General features: G+C 42.8%; 1 protein-coding gene across 4 annotated transcripts in view; it reads left to right on the top strand.

The window, feature by feature from the left end:
- Positions 1 to 306: 306 nt before the first annotated feature.
- Positions 307 to 14,085, top strand: part of efna3a (ephrin-A3a) — an 81,333-nt gene continuing 67,554 nt past the window's right edge. For all 4 annotated transcript variants that reach the window (XM_085446039.1, XM_085446038.1, XM_085446041.1 and 1 more), the window contains exon 1: positions 307 to 946. In XM_085446039.1, coding sequence (XP_085302165.1) covers positions 837 to 946 — 110 coding nt within the window. In that variant the 5' untranslated portion in view covers positions 307 to 836. The remainder of the gene's footprint in view (positions 947 to 14,085) is intronic.

Here is a 14,085-nt window from a genome sequence, read left to right as displayed (position 1 = left end):
GCTGGAGCAAACTATCCACTGGGTGCAGCACTGACTGATTGACTCTGACCTATTTACTAATTAATAGGTGGTGCTAGATGGGCTCTTTTGGAGCGGTTTTATTGTTTGTCAAATCAATGTCCTTTAAACCTAAAATCATCTTCACCTTAGCTTTAAATAATCAAATTCCTTACTACAATATGACTGATCCTTTTATTTTTACGCATATATTTTCATTTTCTTGTGAGACGGTGCATGTTTTGAGGGGGCGGGGCGGGAGAATAGATGGACATGTGGGCACATCTCAGCCGTCAGAGGGCGGGTTTGTAGCGTTGTGTTCGCAGCGTGTGGCTGCTGCTGCTACTGCTGCTGATTAGAGAAGCGGCAGGTCACCTACAGCTACACAAATCTCAACAGCAGAGGTCCAGCGCCTTGGATGCGACTCTAAAGCGCGTCGAGAACAATAAGCACCGACTTACAGCTGTTAGTTTTGAATGTGGTAGACTGTCTTTCTAGTGAAAGAACTGGGAAAACAAAACAAAAGGTGTGACTTGAAAAAGTGCCCAGCGGGCACGCGTCAGAAGTCCGGATAGATTTGGCACAAGTAAAGATGCCCAAATAGGTTTCGTCGCAATGGGATTTGAGTTGAAGAACACGTAACCACTTACAAGTCACCCCGATTCAACCCGTTGTTAAGGTAACTGGAACTTGAAAAGGCGTATTTTCTTTCTCTTTTCGTCTTCTTCTTCTTCTTCTTGACCGCTGGGATGTTGTGAGTGACGCGTCGCCTGGGACAGAAGGAGCGGGGACGCAGAAGGAAGAGGGGGCACCAGAACTGGCTGAGCAGCGGAGGGATTATGGCTCTCGCAACGTTTTCCCTCAGCCTCATCACGCTGGCGCTTACAAACTTGCACCTTTCGAGAGCCAGCAATCGGCATGCGGTGTACTGGAACAGTTCAAACCTGCTGTAAGTGGTGCACTCTCTCCCCTTGTTAGCAAATTATCCGATGCTGGTCTTTGTCGATGCACACCTGTGTTGATAACTTGTTTACATGACGGTGTGAGCACCTTCTCCTGCAGCGACGTGCTTCTTTTATTTACAGCAAAGCCCTTGAACCACCACTGAAATACACCACAAGAGTTATATTTAAGAAATACGAGTTTATAATAAGATAATAACCAGTTGCAGTAGTTCATAAGTGTCTTCTTTTTTATCTCTTCAATAATTCCAAGCTTCAGATGTTTCCTTTGTTCCCAGTCATTTAATCCATTTGAGTGCAGTAATACATCTCCACTGGGAAACTGTTTTTGCGATGCTCCTCGTGTTCACCCTGCCTGTAAAGTGCCTGCTATATAAATATTTGAATCCTGTCTCACATTTAGACCATCTACTTGCTCCCAGTATTGAGTCATTGAAGTAGTTTTCATTTTTTTTTTTTACCTTGCTGTCTGCTCGTCCTCCCTGCCCCCATTCAGCATCAATGCATTATTCACATACATCACTCAAACTTGAAGAAGTCAGTGTATATGTGTGGTCATTACAAATAAGTATGCTTGCCACACTCACTCAAACATACCTCTGACTTTATTCTCATCCTGTGATTCCTCCGGCATCTGTGAGGTTGCTTACCTCTGGTGAGCTTTCTCAGGCTCTGCTATCTCTCTTTCTCTCTCTACTTCTATAAAGCCAGCTTGCTGTGGGGCAGAGATCGATGTGGATTCTACTGCCTTTGTCTTCTCATTAGCCAACAGTAAATTTATCTTTCTCACATTCTTTTATCTCTTCTCCTCACACAGCTTCCCTCTTTGCCTCCCCCACCACCCCCCACTCCTCGTTCGCCTCCTCTATCTGTGTTCCTCCTCTGTCCATTTGTATTCACCTCAGACGCGGGTCTCTCCTATCGCCTCTCTCTATCACATACTTTGCTTTTTTCTTCCTTCTCTTATTTTTCTACTGTGTATCACCAGCCCGTCTGTCCCCCTCAATTCCACCCCCCACCTTTCTTTTCCCCTCTTTCTGCATCTCATTTCCGCCCCCACATCTGCTGCTGCTGGTCCCTCACTCGCCTTCCGGGCTCTCTGCTGGGGGCACACATACAGTAAACGATTGGAATTAGAAAAGTGGGGTGAATTTAAAAATAGTCATTATAATAACAGTTCGGAAACCTGATGGAAACAGTAAAGGTGATGTCGCAGCAGTGTCACTTCCTCATTAACATTAATGTGAGAATGGCAGAGTCACATTCACAACTGTTTCAGATTTATGACTACAGTTAATCCCGTCAGTGTGACATGAATAGAGAGGGGGTGTATTAACTGAGACTTAGTTGCGTTTTAGTGCTGAAAAAGTGCACGGGTTTTTGAGTGCCATAATCAACAGTAGTCTATCTATCAATTTTAATTAGTTGTCTGGCGTGTGCTCCATCTAAAATGATTTTCACAGCGTGGGTATGTTTGCTCGGTGTAGTTATTCATTACAGCGTTAGCACATTCGGTGGCTTTAAATTGACATTTATGTGTTAAAATGACAAATATGTGCACATATTGATGAATTCAAAATGCAGTGTGTGTGTTTGTGTGTGAGAGAGAGGCATAGAGGGAAGGAAGCAGAGAGAGAAAGACAACGTGCAGGTGTGGGTCTACATGCATGCGTGTGCAAAACCTTCTTTCTCCACAGTGAGATACAAATCTCTAAAATAATGCAAAAACTGACCCAGTTTGCAGGTAGCAGACAAATCCTCAGAGGCTATGGCAAGAATACTGATGGCCATCAAGCCTTAAAAGGCCCAAGGCTTGGAGCCATTTCTCCTACATGCACAGAAACCAGCTAAAGGCCTTGCTTGTTCAGTAACGCAGCTCTGTCTCTCATCCAGCTTTCGTTATAGAGGCAAGCTCAGGAGGGAGCAGTAAGAAATGAAGGCAGTAGGAGAGAGAAAGAAACCAGAGGCCTTTAGGGCCAAAACTCTGGTTCAGGCCTTAATGTTTCACCCTTGAGCGCAGCATTCAGCACAGATGGTTACGGCACAGCTGCAAGAAATGGGATCACTTGGAAGCCAAGCTGTTTGTGCCAAAGCCATGAAAATGGCTTTTTATGATAACGCTCAGCTAGAAATGTCTTGCTCTGGTATACTGAAAGTCAAAAGTGGATTGTCACACAGTGGATTCCTCAGTAATACTGCTCTGTTTGATTCTTTTCAGCTTTTCTGAGGTAAACAACATCAGATGATTTATTATTGCTTTTTGTCATGCCTCGCACAATTTGAAACGAGATATCCCGATTATCATAACCCCAAGAAATACCTCGGAGTGCTTTGATTACCGCCCAAGCCCGTCACGACCGCACTACCCCCCATTAGAAAGTGTTGGCCTCAGCTTCCACTCTCAGCAGTGTGCCTGGCCAACTCGTTACAGATGTCCCTGCTAATGGCTGACTGAGGCAAGAAAAAACACACACGCAGGCCATTAAATCATCTCGCATCTGAGGCCATCTGCCAATTAGAGGGGGGAGATGTGGAACATCTTGAGAGCATGCCGGAGCAGCGGTGCACTGCGGTAGCCTCGCCTACCCGCAAGCAGCGTCCCATACTCCTGCCACCTCCTCCCATCAGGTGTCTGGCCTCGCTGGTTTCACAGGACGCATCTCCATAATTGCCCGGTGTGATGTGGGTGTGATGAAAACAGCAGCGCAGCTTTCATTCAATCTCCCACTCCCTCACTAAGTCACATAGTTCATCTGCTAATGCTTTTAACTTAGCAGAACACCAGAGCAAAAAAGTCTTTGCATGGGTGTGTGAAGGAATACCAGAGAATTGCGTTTGAAAATGTGCCACACGTCTCTTTGCTAAATCGCCATTCCCTTGCCTGCTCAGCCAGATGAAAGCTTTCTTTCGCTGTTTGTGGCCGATACTTAGTGATTTACAGCTCAGCGTGTTTTATGCTACACATTATGGACTGATTTGGCCCTGAAATGGTGTCTGTCAAGCCCCTGGAACACACACACACAAAAGAAAACAACCCAATTCCCCACACAGTATATCTGGTGCTACAAAATAAATTATCACCTTGACAAATAGCTTCCCAGAGAGTTCGAGGAACAGCGGCCCGGTGATCAATGTTGAGTCAAGGTGCCGTCTTTCTCAACAGGCTCATTAACCACCAGGTCGGTTTTTGTGGGTGTGTAGACCCAGCTAGAGTTGGAGGCGGTCCCCTATGGGACAGAGGAGAACCTGGTGCCCTGTAGGAAACACTTTGTAGATATTAAGTTGCAGTAAAGGCAATCATTACTGAGAAATGAAGAAATGAGAGAGAGAAGGATGGGAAAAAGAAATGTCAGGTAATGGATAAGGACATTTCAGAAGGTAGATGGAGAAAAAGCAAAGGCTACAAAGTGTGAAGAATAGTACTGTAAGGAAGAGCTGGCTCTAACTGAGAGATTGTAATAGAAAGGAATGGAAGGTGAAGATGTTGGAAAGGTGGAAAGCAGAGATGTCTTTCACTAGAATAAAGCAGTGGAAAGATTAATTAAGTCGGTCAAAAGTCAGGAAGGGTGAAAAAGAGCGCAGGCTTTGCCGGATATGGAAGTTCGGTTATTTGGCTGAATGTGCTGTAGCTGCTGTTTTCTGGGGAGAAGATACCCACAGGAGTTGATCCGTGCTAATGTGGACACAGGCTGGGTCATTCATGTGGACCAGTGCTCCGAGACAATAGCTGCTGCCACTCACCTGCCCCTCGGCCCAGAGAAACACGGCGACGCATACGGAGCTTACGGGAGACAAGCAGATTTGCTACCTGATTACATGCACGTTCGTCCGCCTGCAGCTCTGTCTCTTGGCTGTCTTGGTAATTTTGCATACAAATGCATCTTATTCACCGGCGTTCAATTTGTTCTTTTGCATTCATTGTACCACACAAGCGCCTCAAACAGCAGTAGATAGTGGGCTTTTTTTCTCCTTGGTTGCAGTTATGTTAAATGAGAGGGAATGTGTGTGAATAACACTGATTGAAAAGTGCAATTTGACCTTTTGAGTTTTTGAATTAATCATGTTCCTCCATATCTAAAATGGAATATTCCCCTCTCCAACTATTCAGGTTGTTTGTTGAGATATGAATGCTTTCCATTTCGTTTGTTTTAGACATTTAGAAGATTCGTTTGATGAGCACTGCTTTTAAATGGACGACTAACTTAGTATCATCGCCCAGCGCTCATTGGAAGTGAAGTGGTGGAAAGTGGTTAAAGGTTACTGGTCTGCAAAGCTGTGTTCTGACCATTTTTAGCTTGTTGCAATGTGGTATGAGTCACATAAGTGGATGGAGAAACACTGAAAGGATATTTAATGGCTCTTATAGATCCAAGAGTGGGTGTGCAGATCAATACATTTATATGGTATGGGAAGGTGAATGGAACCTGGCCAAACAAAAATACGAACTGGTTGCTTTTGGAGCAGCAATCAATCCGGGTGCATCAGGTGATCAATTTCCAAATGCATTTTTAATTTGATTTTGTGGTGTCCGTAAAGCGCCGTGAAGCATTCGGCGCTAAGCTCGGGAAGCTCAGATCAAGTATTGCCTTGGAACAGCATGCCTGAGAATTGATTATTATGGGCTTGTCAGTCACTGCTCCGGGGTTCATGCTCCTTAGAGGCCTTAACTATGTTTGTGTGAAACAAGGCCTTGGTATAGCTTCAGCAGGAGCTCCAGAGAAAGCAAAGGTTAGAAAAACACGAGTGCAGGCACGGATGAAAGAAAAGTAGCCTATGTGTTTTGAATAAATCCAAGACTCAAAGTAAATGCAACTTATTCCTCTGAAATGTGAAAATAAAATGAAAAGCTTTAGGAAAGTATGCACCTGTGCAATTCTTTCACAAGATAAAAATGAAAAACCTTTATCACAACGTTCTCCTTATGCGCATATTTTATAATATCTACTCTCATCTTTTTCTTTTCTTCCAGATATGAAACATGTGATTTAGAATTCTTAACACAAAGAGTGAAATTTAATATATTTAAGGGACGTAATTGCAAAAACAAAAATAAAATGGCACAGTGTTCATTTTTGGCCACTGCTGTTGTTGGGCATAAATCACACTCTACCAAGCAGTTTGATTAAAGCCAACATGCAATTCAACAGATTTGAACCAAGGGAAAAGTCTGAAAACATCAGCTATTGTTCTGTTACAATAAAGTCTCCCGTCTTGGTGTTTCGGCTTTTTTATATCTATTCTGATCCTCCTAAAGGTCCAAAGCACTCCAAGCCTGCTGAGCTTCATTTTAATAAGGAATCTGCAGGTGTGGTGGGCCATTATAACCCGTTCATGAGCTCTGATGGGAAGCTACCTTGGGACTCATCTAAGAGCTACCTCAGGTGACCTGGAGTGCTTTTTTCCGTGGAGGAGTCCAAGGGAAAAACATAGTTAGGCTCTTCATATGTCATCAAAGGCCATTAGCATTCCTGCACTCCAAGCTTATAAAAACTGCACTTAACTGGCAGTGGGAACTCACAGGAGATAGTCCTGATCCCAGACAGGTAGAACCAATTTCAGACTCAATGATTTGAATGCAAATGCTTTCTACAAAGAGGGCTTTCCAACTTCAGAATGGCAACTCCACAGTACATTACACTGGGAGTCTGCACCGCAGTGCCCGTTACCCACTGGGAAATTACATTGCTGCTATGATGAAAATGGCTGCCATGTAGGAAAAAGATCAAAGCTGTTGATAGGTGGATGGTCACTGGCTGGAGTTTGATTATTTGGGAAATGGGCCTTGTTAAGCTACATGGCCAGGAAAACAATATGGCAGCCACAGCAGTTGGTCAAAATAATTTGTTTTTTTATTGAAGCAGAAGGCCTCTTCTGAGGTATGGCAATTGAGGCGGTATTTTGCACCAACTGGCGCCCTCAGAGTTATCAGTGTCCTTTCATAAAAAAGGCAGCGAGCGAGGACACAGGTTTGTGCTCTGTCATATCTTGTTCTCTGTTCATTCCCTTCAGGTCTTGAGCCGTGACAGGTCTTCCCTCTAATGCTCTTGGGTGCTTAACAACAGCCGTGTTACGAGAAGTGGAAACTGTCCTCACAGCTTAGTGGATGATACGGCTCCAGTATTCCTTTTTATGTGAGGGCAATTTCGGATATGGGCAGCGTAATAATTAGATATTCTCTTATAATTGAGATTTTTCCTATTGAAGATGTAATTATATGAAGGTCTAAGACCCTTTGGCAGCCGTCGTCTCTGTAATAAGAATATTTGAAGAAAATTGAAATCTCTCTCTAGTGCTCTGTGCATCCAGAATGACAAAAAGTAATTTGACCTCTCAGCGGCAGCCGCCGCCGCTTAATGTATCCCTCTTATGTTGTTAGAGGGAACATTTAAATCAGTACATCTTCAAGCGAAACTGCTCTATTACAAATATGATAGCAAAGTCGTTAAAACTTGAAAGTGTGGCGCAAGTGAATCGGAGGGGAAGCTACCTACTGGCAGAAGTAAAGGTTAGATTGTTGTCAGGAACCTGGAGAGCTGTGCTGCGCAAATTTAAACTGCGGAGATATTGAAATGCTGTGCTTGTTGAGGTAATTACGTTGGAGGTATTAAATAAAACCCTTTTTTTCAGGGAACATCCAGCTTTTGAAAAATATAGTACTGTACACGCAAGTCAGTATGCAGTGTCCACATCGGATTGCTGGGAAAGAGGTCGAATAGACGCATTAGTCCTTCTTGTTGTGTTTCTGTTGTGTTGAGGGGGACCAATAAACAATACTGTGAAAGCTGAATGTTTTTGAGTGCTACATGAGTTCAAAGTTACATAAGAAAATAAATGAAATCAAATGAAATAACAGTTAATATTAGATATATTATATTAGACACACAGGTGATTACTTTTTCAATTAAACTGAAGAAATGAAGTGAAGCCTGCCAGCCAGTTCAGGCAATCAACTTGAGCTGCGCTGCTTTGTACACAAATGGCATGGCTCATTCTCCTCATGAACACTGAATACTTCCTAACAGTTCAGTTGTCTATTTAATGCTACAGTCACACTACAGAAGACATTGATTGGACACTTTAGCACAACCATAATTACTGCAACTATGTGCAATTAGTTTTTTCATTGAAATGTTTGCCTTGAAGACAGGGATTATGACAGGGTCTATGACTGGTGACAATGAGCTGCTGTCTTCAAAAGTGACTTTGCATCAAGACAACATTAAAATGGCAATAAAACAGAGTCTGTTTGTGATTCAGTGGGGTCAAGTTGGCTATTAATGTGTTAATTGTGATAATTTGTCAATTAACTTTGGTAAATCTGCAAAAATTGCAAATCTGTTGCAGTGTTTGGTGTGGTTGTGGCTTAAGAGGTGGAGCAGGTCATCTACCAATCAAAAGGTTGGTTATTCAATACCTGGCCTCTCCAGTCTGCATGTCCGTGACACTGAACCCCAAGTTTCTCCCGATACATTCACTGGACCATGAATGTGTATCAATGTTAGATAGAAAACACTTAGCCATAGAAAATAGTGCTTGTATAAAATCTTTTGTATAAATGGGTGATTGAAGCTTGAAGTACAAAGCTTTGAGTGCTCAAGCAGAATAGAAAAGCACTGTACAAGAACCAGTCCATTTACAATTTATTTCCTATTCTAAATCTTTTACTGTCATCGTGTATAGAAATTCACATTAACTACTTAGTATTCCAGAGTCAGAATCTGATAGATTTGAAACAGGAATTCCTCCACAAATAGTGACATAGATGCACCACGATGGGATTGGCAACCTGTCCCTTCTCCTTGTGATTGATCATGGTCACTCAGAGTTTCAAACTCTGGTTGTTGCAACTACTTGGAGTTTGTCTCCAAAAGCATAATAAACTAAAGCAGTAACCTATTTTTCCTTGTGGCAAAGATGTTGCCATCCTACTTTAGTGTTACTAAATCATAATGAGGCTCACGCATGACCACATACATGGATTAAACATTATGGCTGTGGTATGATTTTGACAAAGAAAATTGAGAAAATTAGAAGAGACAAAATACCTCAAGCAGCGTTCTCATGTTGCCGTACATTTAATTGCTGGGTATGCCATATGTGTGGCTTGCTGTTGTGGTTGCCAGTCACAAGGCAAGTAGTCTGAGCTTTGACTAGTTGTTGGCATGAGCTTAGCTGGCAACCTGTGACTTACTTTGATCACTACAAAATTCTTGATTTAAATAAACATGATCTGATTGGCTGGCACTTGAAAAGTTGAACTTTTCGCAACTCCAAGCAGCACAAACAAAGCATGGTATCGGCTCCGCAATTCAGTTTGACAACGTAAGTCATCTCCTTCAATGTGAATGACAGGCGAGAGCGTGAAAGCCTGAAAGATGTGCATGTGTGTTCTGTACAATACGGATTGCGAGAAGTGTGTCACTTTCTAAAGAGGGAGTTCTTGCAGGGTAGCAAGACTTCACTTCAATAAAGAGGACTGCTCATAGATCTTTTAGTAGGTGCTTTATTGAAAGAAAAAAATCTGATGCTGTGAGATGTCAGGCCAAGTTCAGATGGTGTTTGTTTCCACATAATAAGAAGCAAACCCCAAACCCTGAATGCTAAAACTGAAAACCAAGTACTTACCCAACTGACAAATAAAGAGCAAATTGAGTTTGGAGCCTACAATCCAAACTGTATTCTGCTGCTGCAATGAATCATGTGAAACTTCAGCTGTCTGACTGAAATGAGGCTTGTTTAATCTCACACTCATATGGATGAAAAACAGGGTGAAAATAATCTCCTGCTCCTCAGACTTAGCTATGCCACAATAAAATACTTGTGCAATTATTTATTAGAGACAAATGGGCAAAAATACATTTTTAATGGTTCAGACTTTTATGTAATATAACAGGAGGTACAGTCAGCAGATCAGCAGACAGCTCAGTGGTACTCTGCTCCTTTCTTTGCACCCATGTTTCCATATCTTCAACCTCATCATTTAATCAGGTCTCGTGTTGGTCTGCATAAAAAAAATACCTACTCTGAATTCATTTGCCGCCTTGATGTGTAAATCCAGTCATGGTTAATGCATGAGCGACGGCACATGCATAATTATGACTCTGTACTCACACACCTGCGTTTTTTTTCCCCTGCACTTGGACAAGACATGACTCAACACACTGTCGGCGTCCTCCGTCACCGAGGGTGGGAAGGTTGGTGGTGGCGAAGGTGGGGATGTTTCAGTCCTTTGCTCTCTCCTGATCAGTTTGAAATGTTGATGAGGGAAATAGCTCTACATCGCAGTCTGTTATTTGCATTTGTTAAAGCTCGGAGGATGATTTGTAGAGGAATAAGAAGGGGTGGCGCCCTGCTTGTTATCGCAAATTTTTGAGAGCCGTAGTATTAATGACCAGGTTCTTGAAATATAAGAGTCTGTAATCTACCTGTTCGACATGCCTCCTGATTAAACTGTGCAAATCTCCCCTGGCTATGTACCAATCTGCTGCAGTGCTTTGTTTGTTATTTGGTTGGTTCAGCTGCTTTTCAGCAGCTTGGGGCTATGTACAGCAGACATCTGTGAGTGCTGCCCCGATGACCATAGTGTTAAAGCTACATTTCTTACTTACCGTGAGTGTTGTATATGCAATGTTTTCTCATGGTAACAACCGGTGTAATGCAGCATAGCACTGTGTCTAGACTAGCATGGTGTGTAAAACTGGGAATCACACAGAGACGAGCCCAGCGCTTCACCATGCTGTGTGTGGGTGTATAGAATATCAATGTCCTGCTGTGCTCTCTCACTCTGTGTTTGTCTGGCTGCTATTAGGTGACATTTAAGGTGTTTTCATGTCTCAATGTCTGTCTGGGTTCTTGTATGTGTGCGCGTACATCCTTGTTTGATTGATTGTCTTTGAAAGCACAGTAATGATTCTGTCTCCTCGTCTTGGCCCTCTCCGTCTCTTTTGGTCAGTGTCTCCCTCACGCCTGCGTTTGCCTCGCAGAGCAGCAGCGCTCTCCGTCTTCCTGCCGTGTTGTTTGAAGTGTTTTTGCTCAGCCTTCTGTTCCTGCTCCGTTCTCACCTTGTGTGGAGTCAATGGGAAGTCCCAGAAGACTGCCTAGCTCAACCGCATTGCTGTGCGTGGGAGGGAAAGTGGGCACTACCGCCCATTTACCTCCCTTTAATTTATCGCTCTATTGCAGTTGAAAGAGTGAATCACATAGGTCGTCTCATTATTTAGAAATCATCTCGCTCATAGACGTCTTAGTACAGTGTGAGAACACAAGGGAGGCTGTGGTTTTCCTTCTCACTGCATTCTTTGTGCCCGTGTGTCTTTCAGTATAGGATAAAGTATATGTACTGTGAGAGATAGATGGTTATGATAAATAGATTTGCTTTTGCAGCGCTTAAAGGGATTCTGTGCCACTTCCCAGGAGGAAAACGTAGAAAAAGTTCTGACAAAAAATAACCAAAAGGAAGAGGAAGAAAGTGAGTATGGGGGAGGAAAATGAGGGGAAAAAAGGAACTTGTGAGAGGGGGATATAAAGCACTTCTAAGACGTAAAGGCTGACAGTGGAGTGGAGGTGGGGGATAGGCTAGGACGAGGAGGAGGAGGGGGGAAAAGGGGATATTTGTATGTAGGGGAGAGGAAGAGTCTGCATGGAGAATATTAATGGTGTGTCAGGAATTGGAGTATCTTTAAAGACCTCAACCTTTTCTGTGGTGCTGATGTGTACTGTATCAGAACAAGCAGCTTGGAGGCACTGCTGAAAAATCAGGAAAAATAGCAGAACAGGCAACTGTCACAGTGGCTATTCTGAACCCACACACAATATTGTACCGGTCGGAGTAGTGTTTGCATGGCACAGATCCTGGTGGCTATGAATCAGGAAATAGTAATGGCCCACTCAGATAATTTCCACTGCTTGTCCACAAGGGTTGGGAAATTGGACAAATATATCATGATATATTGTGCTAGCAGTGATTAGCCAAGTCCATTATCAGTGGTTCTTTTTCGAGCCGATTCTCGATGATGATTTTTATCTTTGTAGGTTAACAGTTTGGAATTCTTCTTTTATGAAAATGCAGCACTATGAATTTATAGACACTGATACCACTGATCTGATGCGGAAAACTGGCCTTTGAATGGTCCACAGTATTTCCCGCAAATTCAGTGTGTGATGCTAGTGTATGTGCACTCATCTGGTTTAGCATGCATGGGTGTGCATGTGGCTACTTTCCCAGTACATTGGCTTTCTTAAATGACTCAATAAATAATAGAGTTTCTTCTCTACAAATATTTTATTTGCCTAGAACTTTGCAGTAATAAATAAATAATAAATATAATCAGATGCTTCTTTAGTGAGTCTCTCATCCTGCAGATGAACTCTGTCTTGAACTGCAGTTATAAAAAGTAGTCCTTGTTCTTCTCTGCATCATTTGTCAGCTTGGTGTCGTGGAAGGTTTGTAATACAGGTTCTAGCTAGACTGGCCCTCCTGCTTAGATTGGATCTCCAGAGCAGTATAAAGAGTAGCAGCAGTGCTCCAAGATATGGATATGGAGTCTGTCCAATGGTGGTACGAGAAGCTCACTGGGGAAGCAGGTAATTGATGTTGAGGGCTGTAGTAAGACACCTGAGCTGGGGAAATAGTCCTCCAGTAAACCAGTCACTGGTGGCATTGTTCTGTCAGATGGTTTAAAATTAAAAACAAATAATAAAAATAGGCATTTGTTTATGCACAGCATTTCAATCAGGTTGAGGTCTCAGCTTCCTCTGGGCTATTGTGGCATGTTGATTCTTTTCTTTTTCAGTCATTCTGTTGTAGAGTTGCTGCTGCACTTGCGATTGCCCTGGTCATGTGCTGAAAAACAAGCCTAAATCATTACCTCTCCGCCACTGTACTTGACATTTCATATAAGGTATTTGTCCTGACATGCTGCAATGTAGTGTTGTGTATTATGGCCAGACATCTCTGCTTTGGTCTGCCTGTCAGTCTGTCCAAAGGACAATTTTCCAGGAGTTGGACTTTGGATGCTCTTCCAAATAAGCCAGGTTTGTTTTTAATTGGACAGTCATGAGCTTTAACTTTTAACATGCCAACTGAAGCCTGTAGAGTGTTTTTTTTTTTTTTTTTTGGCAGCGTCTTGGAATATTGCACAATCTGACCTTGGAGTGCATTTGTTGGGACATCAGTCCTTGGAAAGTTGTGACATTGTGCCATTGTGTCTGCATATCTATCAATCTAGCTAGCTAGCTAGCCAGGTAATTCACTCTGTACCTCTCTCTTTAAGTATTATTCACATGCCTCAAACACAGCCACCAATTTTTCAGTTGCTGTCGTGTCAGGACTGTGAAATCCCTCCAAGCACCTGTCAGCTCTGGGATCTACAGCAGGAAGGAGAATAGAGGGTGCTGCAGGTGTGCGCATTGTGTGTGCGCGCACATGCGTGAGAGGGAAGGGAAGTGTGAGAAAAGGAAGAGGGAGAGAGAAGTGACACTCATTTACCACATGATGCAAGGAAGAAACACACTGTCTTTTGTGGAAGCCTGTGTCACAGGTGACAGTCAGTGACAGGGCCATGAACAGGCCTGTCAGGAAGGTAGGAGCCAAAGAAGGGAGAGACGCAGGAAATGTATATGGTAGTCCTCGTATAGCAGATGAGAAATAGAGTGAGTATAGGCGTAGGCTACGGTGGCAGCGAGAATAACAGTGGAGCACATTGTTAGGAGTTAAATGATGTAGTGAAGAGAATAACATATATAGCCTGAGGTCTTTGTGTAGAAGATGGGGAAAGCAAGTGACGCACAGCAACTGCAGGAGATGGATTCCCCTTGTGGAAATTGGTTTAATACCAGGAGGTTTATTCCTTGGAAAAGCTTGCTGCCTTTAAAAACATTGCGGTTGTAATTAGAAAAAAGGGAGAAACTGTAGATAATCAAATTCACGTCTCTGTCTGATATCTCTTTTGTTTTGCTTTTTAATTTAATCCAGAGTAATGCAAATTGAAACATCAAACTCTCAAGTTCTCCTTTCTGTCAACACAAATTGTCTGCTGAAAGAAAGTTTTACTCGTCTTCAAGATTTCCTAAAATCTGTGACAGCCTCAGACTTGGCATTTGCAATCATAAAACAGCCTGTAATCCC

Source organism: Copadichromis virginalis, linkage group LG22, assembly GCF_057382275.1.
Source record: "Copadichromis virginalis isolate Kocher_CV1m ecotype Utaka linkage group LG22, C_Virginalis_male_GT1.1, whole genome shotgun sequence".
Classification (NCBI taxonomy): Eukaryota; Metazoa; Chordata; class Actinopteri; order Cichliformes; family Cichlidae; genus Copadichromis; species Copadichromis virginalis.
This window is presented reverse-complemented; position numbering and strand designations above follow the sequence as displayed.